This window comes from Curcuma longa, chromosome 5 (genome assembly GCF_044706935.1).
Source record: "Curcuma longa cultivar G26 ecotype Majalengka, Jawa Barat chromosome 5, ITB_CL_G26_1.1, whole genome shotgun sequence".
Taxonomy (NCBI): Eukaryota; Viridiplantae; Streptophyta; class Magnoliopsida; order Zingiberales; family Zingiberaceae; genus Curcuma; species Curcuma longa.
Window position 1 is genome coordinate 13,800,042 of NC_133865.1, and position 10,476 is coordinate 13,810,517.

The 10,476-nt window shown below is 36.6% G+C and overlaps 1 protein-coding gene across 1 annotated transcript; it reads right to left on the minus strand.

Annotated features, from left to right (window-relative positions):
• Nucleotides 1–228: 228 nt before the first annotated feature.
• Nucleotides 229–1,377, minus strand: LOC141830232 (transcription repressor OFP3-like). The gene has a single exon (XM_074717717.1). It carries the CDS (start codon nucleotides 1,219–1,221, stop codon nucleotides 397–399), a length of 825 nt encoding a protein of 274 aa, XP_074573818.1. The 5' UTR covers nucleotides 1,222–1,377; the 3' UTR covers nucleotides 229–396.
• Nucleotides 1,378–10,476: the final 9,099 nt, after the last annotated feature.

A 10,476-nucleotide genomic window follows, 5' to 3' on the forward strand; every position in this document is an offset into this window, starting at 1 on the left:
ACTCACTCGCGCGCAAACAAACAAAAAGAAAACACAAAACTGTAAGCAGAAAATTAATTATTTGCTAAGCTAAGCTATGAAAATAAGTATAATAAAAGATAAAAAATGTCCCTCTTTCATGCTATAACTACGATAGAATTGAGTAATTAACTTGACAACTAGCAAGTTCTTCACAATGTATGTAAACTCCACGACACAACTTAGTGTAATACTTTTATATGTGGTGAACTAAATCAAAATACATGGCTGTTGAATGACAGATTCCCTAAATGACAGTTTTTCTGCTAATTTGATTCTTCGTGAGAGCGAGAGAGAAAGGAGGCAAATCGCTTACACTGAAAGATAACTTAACATATTACTTCTAGTATAAATTACATTCTATTTAGGTTAATTACTTCAGTTGCATTTCATCTTACTTAGAACAAAGCAGACATGCTCAAAAACCTTCATGATGACTTCATGGTGTTCTTGGGCATTCAGTGACAGGTAGCACGCTAGCAGCTCCTCCAACTCATTTTCTTCCTGGATATTATTCTCCACGATCATTTCCATCATCGACTCTGCAAAGTCTCTCAAAGGATTTGCAGATGACTTCATCACCACCAAACTCTCCAATATGGACTTCTTCTGCTGCGTTGCTACCCTTTGTGCTGCTGTGCTCTGCTTCCTGTAATCATTCACCCTTTTGATTCCAATCCTCGGCGAGCTTTGCCGCCTCCTGCTTGAGTGAATTAGTTTGCCGTTTGACGCCGGCTCGTGCATCGCTTCCTTCGCTGGCTTTGTTACAATTGGTGGCAGCTTGTCAAGCTCCGGTATCACCTCCAGTTCCTTAAACTTCTTCACCATGTTGCCGTTGGAAGAAGACACGTGACAGTGACAGTTGGAAGACACGACGACCTCAGCACATGGATTCGTAGCCATTCTTTGCGGTGTGCGCTTCAATCTCCGAGGTAACTCATCGGCAGCAGAGGAACGAGCGGGTGATGCCTCGGTGTTCATGGTGGAACACAGAAGCTTTTCCTTTCTGTCTTTGCTTGGGATGTAGGAGGAGGCTCTGTTGGAGATGCGGCCTTGTTCTTCGGGGGTTTGTGCTGTTGCTGTAGCTTGGTCTTGCCCTATGTACTGCTCCATCACTTGCCTTTTTTCTCTGCCCTTGATTCTGAGCTTGTTGAGCCAAGAGCTAGGCAACAACGCAGATAACCTTAACCTGTAACTCCTCATCTATAAAGGGTACCCCTAGCTCTCTCTCAATTCCCTTCACAAGAACAAGGAATTGCAAGCGGGACAGAAGCTAAATATCCTGCATTAACATAGTTTTCATGCTCCTCTAAAGTAGTTGTTAACCACATGAAGGGCATGGGCTAATCCTGTTGTTGATAAACGTCTCTCTCACTCTCTAAAGGATGCTCTTCCTCAAGGGGTGGTCGATATATGAAGGGTGGGTGGTGGTGAGGCAGCTGAGGGATTATGTCCTTAATTAATTAAGCTGGTGGCGGTGTCAAAATTAGACGATTTTGAAGACAAATTATAAATTTGTTTGTTTTTCAAAGTGACAACAATACGGAGAGCAATGGGTTCCTCACCTTTGAGTTTGCAAGACTGTTTTTTAGAAATGTTAGATAACAAGGATGATGATGATCGTGGAGGTTTCTTGCCGCGGACAAAAGAAGAATGATCAGGTGGGGGCCCACGTGGACCATTGATTAAACATGTTAGGAATAAATGTCATTCTCGACGCCATATTATTTATTCGGCCAACATTATGATAAGCTCAAATATCAAAAGACTGGATTGGGTTAAATAATTAATTGGGTAATCACAGATCGTTATATGGTGATTTGATGTACACCTGGTCGTAGATTTAGCGACTAAGACGCCCATCTCCAAACAAAAATTGGTCTTCTGTACAAGAGAAACAACTGATTAAGCAACATAGTTTTGATTAGGAACCATCGAAGTTGATGTGTCCTTCGTAATCCTGTACGCATGTGATGTGTACTAATCTTGTTTTCTATTAACTAAATTGGCAGATATCCATTATTAACCCAATCTTTTGGGTTAATGTTAATACTGGTTTTGGATTCTTGAAGACGATTAAGATATAAACCAGGAGATTCTCTTGTTACATTACAGCTTTGAATGTTGCTTCTCAACCACCGCCTAGCCTGATATATTAAAAATATTATATTTGTATAATTGATAACAACATCAGGTCATCAAGCTATATTTGTCTTAATAATTTGACATCGACTATATAGATCTTTTTTAATTTTTAATATTTATTTATGATAAATTTAAAATATAATTTATATAAAATTGATTTTTAAAATATTCATTCTTATTAAGATTTAAAATTTGATTTTGAATTATTTCTCATAGTAATTAATATAAATTGCATTACTATAAATATACAAATAAGTTATGAATTTAATATATTAATTTTAGTTTTTATTCTCTTTCTATGGTTTAAACATTTAAACCCTGGTAATTATAAATTTATCCATCAAATTGAATTGAAGATATTTACCGATTTATTTTTAATTTCATTATTTAAGAGATTTACATAGAACTTTTAATTTTATTATTAATTAAGTTACACAAAGTTACAGCTAATTGCTCCAGTATATTGCTGTTATTTTAATTATTCTTTCTAATAACCTAAAAAAATACATTTTTATATTTTCTTCGTGTTATACTTATTTGCATAAATTGAACTCACGTCTAAAGAGTTGGATCAAATCCTACCCCTCATTGCAAGATCCCAACTTGTTATACCTATTGCCAGTGACAAGTTATGTGTGTCTTACCGCAAGCATATAGTGTCATCAAATAATAAAAACTATCTTGTGCTTCATGTACCAAAATGTTCATGAAATAAATTATCTAGAAAAATGGAAGTTGAATGAGTTAGTGCGAAGAACCAAAAATGATCAAAGGAAAACGAGAAAATTATTAGGAAGACAATTCTAGAGTTTTGATTTCACTACGATGAATGTTGGCATATACAAATCCTCTTATCCCAACATATGATCATGAAGGAATTCATCCTAATGTGATCATCCTAATGTGATCTGTGCTCCGTGTGATAAAGAAAAGAATGAGGACACCGATGTGTCTACTTTAACTGTAACTTATAAAGTGAATTATGATAGACCCTTTAAGCTTTATGACAAATTGTGAAAGTTGTAGGATCAATGAGCATGCTAGAGAAGGTGAATAATATTTTGTTTTCTTTTTTACTCATTTTTGTAAAATTTATTTTATTTATCAAAGCAGACAACGAAAAATAAAGAGAAAATAAAATAAAACATGAGTTTTTTTTACTTGGTTCATAGCTTGCGATTGCTATTTGGATGATCCTTCCATCCCAGATTATAAGTAGATGAAAATGAGTCATTTTTTTGTTGAAATTGAGCTCTAGTCAAAGCGGCTAATGATTCATCTTGTTGGAGATTAAGACATAAATCTGAGTTGCGCTCTTGACTTGAACAAATGCTACACACTCTCATGGCTTGATTTGTTGATGAAGCTATTGGAAAATTTTGATTCTTGCTCTTGTTATTCAAAGTCATTTGTTTCACTAAAGGTGTCAATTCCAATAATGAGTTCTTGATCTTCTTTTGTTCATTTGAAACCAATTGAGCTTCACTAACCCTTCTTGTAGTAAGTGCTCTATTCCCAAATTGTTGTGAATTTTCTGCCATATTTGAAATAAGTTTTCTAACTTGCTCTAGGGTTTTGTTCACTAAAGATCCTCCAGCTGCAACATCTATCATGCTCCTATCCATGGAAAGTAAACCTTCATAAAAATATTGAACAAGTAATTACTCACTGATTTTATATTGAGGACAACTTGAACACAACATCTTGAATCTTTCCTAAAAATCATAAGGAGTCTCTTCCATAACTTGCTGAATGCCACAAATATTTTTTCTGATAATTGTTGTTCTTGATACAGAAAAATATTTCTCTAAAAATGCCTTCTTCATGTCAATCCAGCTTGCAACATGTCTAGTTGGCAAATAATAGAACCAATCCTTAGCTGCTCCAGTCAAAGAAAATGAAAATGCTCTCAACTTAATATCTTATTCAAAAATCCCCTAAGGCTTCATGGTAGAGCATACCATATGAAATTCATGTAAGTGCCCTATTAGGATCTTCTCCAGACTGCCCATGAAACTTTGGAAGTAAATGAATGAGTCCAGATCTAAGCTCAAAATCTCCATCCAACTCTGGGTAAGGTATGCAAGAATACTGATAAGCATCATCAGGTGCTGTAAGCTCCTTCATAGTTTTGTGATTTTTTGCCATGGGTCTGCTTGAAACTTTTTCTTGCTTCCTCAAAGTTCTTAAAGTCCTCTCAATTTCTAGATCAAACTCAACTAAATTCCCACCTGCAGACCTAGTCATAAACCAACAATGATCAAAGCAAAAGCAACAATAAGGAAAAATAAAAATATGCACAAGCTCAAATTAAACAACTCTACTAGTAAAGTCCCCAGCAACAACGTCAAAATTTGATAAGCCCACAACTAGTGTCATGAGTGAACCTCAAATTAAATTTATAATTAAAAACCCTTAGCTCACAAAACAAATGAAGTATAGGGGCCTCAAATTGTATTTTTCCTAGGACTAGTAGAAGAATGTTGAATTCAAGCTAGAAATAATTCTTTTTGGGTTTTCTTTGAAAATGAATTTGATTTTTGTTATTTTGATGTTTTCAAATAAAATGTAAATTCAAACACTAATGCAGGAATGAAATGAAATAATTGAAACAAATTATCTACTAATCTATAAATGCAACACAATTCAAGGTATCAAACCTATGCATTTATCATTGAAACATGCCATCCCTAATTATGAAATATAAATTCAATTTCCTCAGCTTGAAGGGAATCAGAACTCAACACTAATGAATATGGAACCCAAATGCAAAACTCAAACATTAACAAAGCAATGAAGTAAGCAGCTGAAACATGAAATGCAATGCATGGTAACAAGTAAATGCAAGACTAAGCAATTTGCACAAATTTTAGGAATTCAATTAATCTAATCTCACATTCAAAACAAATTAACTAATCAAATTCAATTGGCTAACACAAACACCTAAAGATGCATTAGCTAAACCATGAAACATGCTGATACTGAATAGTGACCAACTCTGAAACAGAACAATTACAAACTTGGCAGAGAGAATGCAAGTATCAGGGATCAGAAGAATGTAGCAAAGAAATCATGAATACGAATCTATACAAACAATTCAAGCTAATGAATTAACAAAACAAAATGAATTAAAGAATCTTGGAATAGATCTGATTGAAACGATTTCAGAAAAGAAATAACAGAAACAAGGAAATCAGAAATTGAACTTAATCCTTCCCTTCCTAATCGATCGCCTTCTTGTCGTCACACAAGACTTGATCTAGACCAGAAATCTCATAAGAAAACCTCTCAGCTCAGCTCAGCTCAGCTTTGAATGAAATAGGATCCAATCCAATGAAGCACTCAAAACCCTCTCGCAATACACCGAATAGAGCCAATCCAAGATTTTGTAAATCCAGTTGATATCCTTCTGATCACTTGCAATTTTAAGCTCAAGAACCCTCAAGAACCTTTGGTGAACCCCCAAATGCTTTTGATTGCTCTGATCGGTTCAAATTAAGAAATCCCAGTTGAAATCCGCGACGGAACAGAATCTCTTGTGAAACCCTCACTAGTCAATCCCAATCAAAATTGATGCCGAGCTTAGCTTGTGATCGCCTTCTAGGATCCGGAAATCAATTTGGAATGGAAGAATCGAGGTTGGCCGCGTGAAAATGATGAGAAAAATGATGTGGGAAAGCGAAGAACGAAGATGAACAGTGTCAAAAATCACGGACACTGTGCATTCCTTGCTAAAGTTGTTTAAACTCGGCCATTTGAATTGAACTGGGTTCAATTCTGCTTTAGTTGTGGTTCAGTCCAAATTTGTTAGTGAGAGCCCTAGAGCCAATCATATGATGATTGTTGTATGGACTCATTGTATCATATTTTTATTTATAATTTGATTATGATTATTATACTTACTTGTATTTGTGCCAAATAACTAAGTATACTAACGTCCTTGAGTAGATGGTTCATATCTATATCAATCGATTGGTTGAATCGATAGTGAGATGATATAGAGAACACTACTCTAAATTATTCCTAGTCAAGTATTAACATTCAAGGACAATGTTAATGCGACGAGACTAGCATGTAGGTCAACATGATGACTTGATCTCACAAGTCATGGATATGAGATATCAAGTTGACACATGGGTATGCATTGGAGAATGTATACCGAATGACCCGCCATGAGAAAGTATCATGGATCGTTATATGAGTGTCATATACTTTCTCATGTGGCTATTAGTATGACTATTAGTCCTTGGACCTGAAGTCACCATGGTTCCCTACATAAGGAGTTGCTTACTTTGGCTTCGTCAAACGTCACCCGTAACTGGGTGGACTATAAAGGCGATTACTGGGTATGTAACAAATTATGCGGAGGGATGTGAGTGATACAGATGGGATCTATCCCTCCCATATAACGGGAGTGATATCATAGTTCTTGATAGAGTGAGACCACTAAAGTGCATGACCATGCCCAAATGAGTCAACATGTGATGTTGAGCTCGTTTGATTGTAGTGAGTCTACTTGGAGTTCAAGACATAGATTGATTAGAGGATGACACGGTCTATGCCTCGGTTTGATCAATCATGATATCAAGGATATAAGGACATTGTCACATATTGTGAAGAGTCACAATTAGTAGTCACAATGGTGATGTTGGATCTCAACATTCTTGTAACTTGGGTAGTAGTGATGTGTTGCTAGATACCGCTCACTACTTATGTTTCTAAATCAGTTTAGAGGCATTACCAACGTTACAAGAACCTATAGGGTCACACACAAAGGACAATTAGGTGGAGATTAGGTTCATATGATGAACCAAGATGATTAGATTCATGTGATGAATCAAGTTGGTTAAGTGTAATCCAAACTAGACTAGTTGAGTTGATTTGATCAACTTTGGGAGATTAGAAGTCAAGTTTGACTTAACTTGAGAAGGAAGACTTTATGGTCAAGTTTGACTTGACTTAAGGGTCAAGTTTGACTTGACTTGAGGGTCAAGTTTGACTTGACTTAAGGGTCAAGTTTGACTTGACTTTGTGCCACATCATCATCAAGTTTGACTTGACTTTTGCCATGTCATAGTCCATGTTGACTTGACTTATGCCACCTCATGGTCAATGCTTGACTTGACCAATTGACTTTAAATTGAGGTGGCATAAGTGGTGGCCAATGATGATGCTCCACATCATCAAGGGTTGCCACCTCATGAGGGTTACAAAGGAGGTTTGTAACTCATAAAAATTGATGGCTTTTAATTAGGATTAAATGGTCTTGATGAAGCTTGAAGTGGCCGGCCAAAAAACAAAGAGGAAAGAATAGAATTCATTCTCTCATTTAAGCCTCTTGTGCTCTTTCTCTCCTTAGAGTTTTTTTCTTCTCCTCTCCTCTCCAAGCCTTGCCGAAACTAAGAAGGAGTGCTAGCACACTCTAAGCTTTCGGTTCTCCACTCCTTGTCCGTGTGGATACCAATAGAGGAGCGGCGCTTGACGTTCTCGAGATCCGGCATCATTTTGGACAAGCAGGATACGCGAAGGGCACGCATCGAGGGTAAAGGCTTCTTTACATGTAGATCTAGAGTAGATCTAGGAATAGAAAACAAGTATGTGAAAAATTTTATTTCGCACGGATCCGGTGGCATGGGACTTTCGGGGTTTCCGCAACGCAAAAAACGAGTTTTTGCGGCCCGAAAAACCCAACATATAGCATATTGATCATCTCTGGTATCGTGGACTCGATTCGGTTCATCCAATAGTTCATCACAAAGTGTGAATAACTTCTGGGTAAACTATGCAGAATTAAGCCAATACTTAACTTGTGGTCCATCGCAGAACCAAGTGATCCTAGCCTCTCAATGTACCCGTACATCTTCAATACATGTTGTACTGTAGATGTACCACTACAACAAATATTACTTTCCGCAGCGCGCAAAAAGTCTATCCGCAGCGCACATTGCATGCTGCATAACTCCATGCTGTTAAAAGTTAGGCACTTTTCTGCAGCGCACAGCCGCACGCTGCGGATGCACTTTTCCGCAGCGCGCAACCGCGTGCTGCCGATGCACTTTTCCGCAGCATACGGCCACGCGCTGCGGAAAAGTGCATGCGCGCTTTCCGCAGCATGTGGGCGCCCGCTGCGAATAAGTGCATCCGCAGCGCGCGAGCGCGCACTGTGGTTAGTTACATTTTTAAAATACAATATACCTATATACACAAATATAATAAAAATATAAATAATTATAAAATCAAAGTAACATTTATAATCCAACACACAAATACCACATACAAATATCATATAAAATTATAATATCACATTCACAATTATAAAATTAGAACTCAAACAATTATAATATATATCAAAGATAACCATCAACATTTAGTTGGATAAAACAATACAAACTAGTAACAAAAATTCATCTTTACTACAAATAGTACTTTTTAAATCCCTTTTAACACTGATATCTCCAGCCTCGCTCCCGTCACGTGAGCTTCGCCTGCATTCTATTGAATTTCTCTTTGCCCTTCTCCAGAAGAGGATCATGAAAGTTGAGGTTTGCGGCAAGGAGAGCAGACTGGAGGAACTGCATTGCTGGAACGAGAACGAGTGCAACATTTGGTAATCCCTACATACGAGTGCAGCATTTGGAACGACATCTGAGTGCCGATATTAATCCCTACATATGCACCTGCAAATTTGAAGTAACATCAGTGCAATAGGTAAGAAGAAATCATATTAGAGCAGTTGACCACAATTAGAGAGGGAGAAAGAAATTAAGCAAAAGCAAAAAATTTGATTTATTTCAAAACAACATATCAACAACTGCTACCTGAGATGAATAAACAAAGGCATTCTATGTCATAGTTCCTGTCTACTTGACCAATGAGCACAAAGATGATATCTTAATCTATGAAAACTACCATTTTTTAGGAAAGCATGACCAGGATAGAAAATTAGAGAAATAGCTATAGAGGCTAGTTAAATTGTCCTGCTGATGATAGGAAACCCAATGATTTGTGTATGGTAAACTAAGTAGCAAAAAACTTCAACAACTGAATTATTTGTGAACTTAAAATATAGTCTGAATCTAGTGAATGTTGTAAGATAAAACATATAGGAATCAGCAAATATTGATTCCCAACCCAAATGAAAATGTAAAGCAGATTGCAGTTGCACAAGGAAATTATAAGCCTAATATGACAATACCTGATGCACATGAGAACAGGAACAAAATCAAGAATATAACTTTGTAGCCGTTGGACAACATCTGGCTTAACAAACTCCGAAAGTGCACTCTGTCAATGTTAGCGAATAAAATCATACAGCAGCAAGGACAAAGAGAACAATAGTGCGCATTTATAAGATAGATAATACATCAACTCAAACAAATAAAACAAACTGAGTGGTTTTCAATTATCAGCATATCCAAGCAAAAGACCAAACTACTTGGGAGCAATAGCGAGAGGGCATTGGAGGTGGTAGCGCCCCTGCAGGTGTTATATTTTGCTTGGAACCGTAGGATCTACATGTGACTGCTTAGGTTAATGCTGCATTTTGGTGTTTTGCATTGTTGTACTTACTACATAAGCATGAGTTTGAGTGTAATATTATATTGTATGCTGAATGATCTTTATTTTTGGTCTAATAGCTTAGAACATTGGGCATTTGATCCTGATATTTTTCCCCTTCTCAAGGAAAGGTTGGGCCAATACTTGTGAAGCCTACCTCATTAAGAGGAAGACTTGAAGATTCTAATAGAAAAAGAAAATGTTGGTTATGCTTTCATTAGATGCCTGAACTCTGGACTAGTCATGTAGCACATGCACAATTCAAAGGATATTCATCTTAATCTATCTTTTTTTATTCAAAAATAATGTTTAACTCCAAGTGACACTACTGTTTTCTTTTATGTCTGTAGTCAGCTTGATAACAATAATTTCAGTGGCAGCATTCCAGCTTCATACAACAATATGACGACACTTGTAAAATTGTAAGGAGTTAGTTATGTTTTATACTTCACCAAGTTCTGTTCTATGAACTTACTCCTTGAGTTTGTTCCTAAACATAGCTATTACATGAAGTCCATTTCTTCATAGGCTACTATATATTCCATAATAGTTAATCAAACCAAAGATCCTCACATGTGACACCATAGTAATTGGTAGGAAGTTGGCTATATTGAGAGGCAAGTTCTGCCGTGTATCACTTCAACATTACCTAGTAATCAGAGGGAATTGGGTATATGATGACTTCAAGCTTAGTAGGTGTGATTTGCTTAAAAATTTCTCCAGCGAACTATTCAATGACAAGCCTGCAGAAGGAAA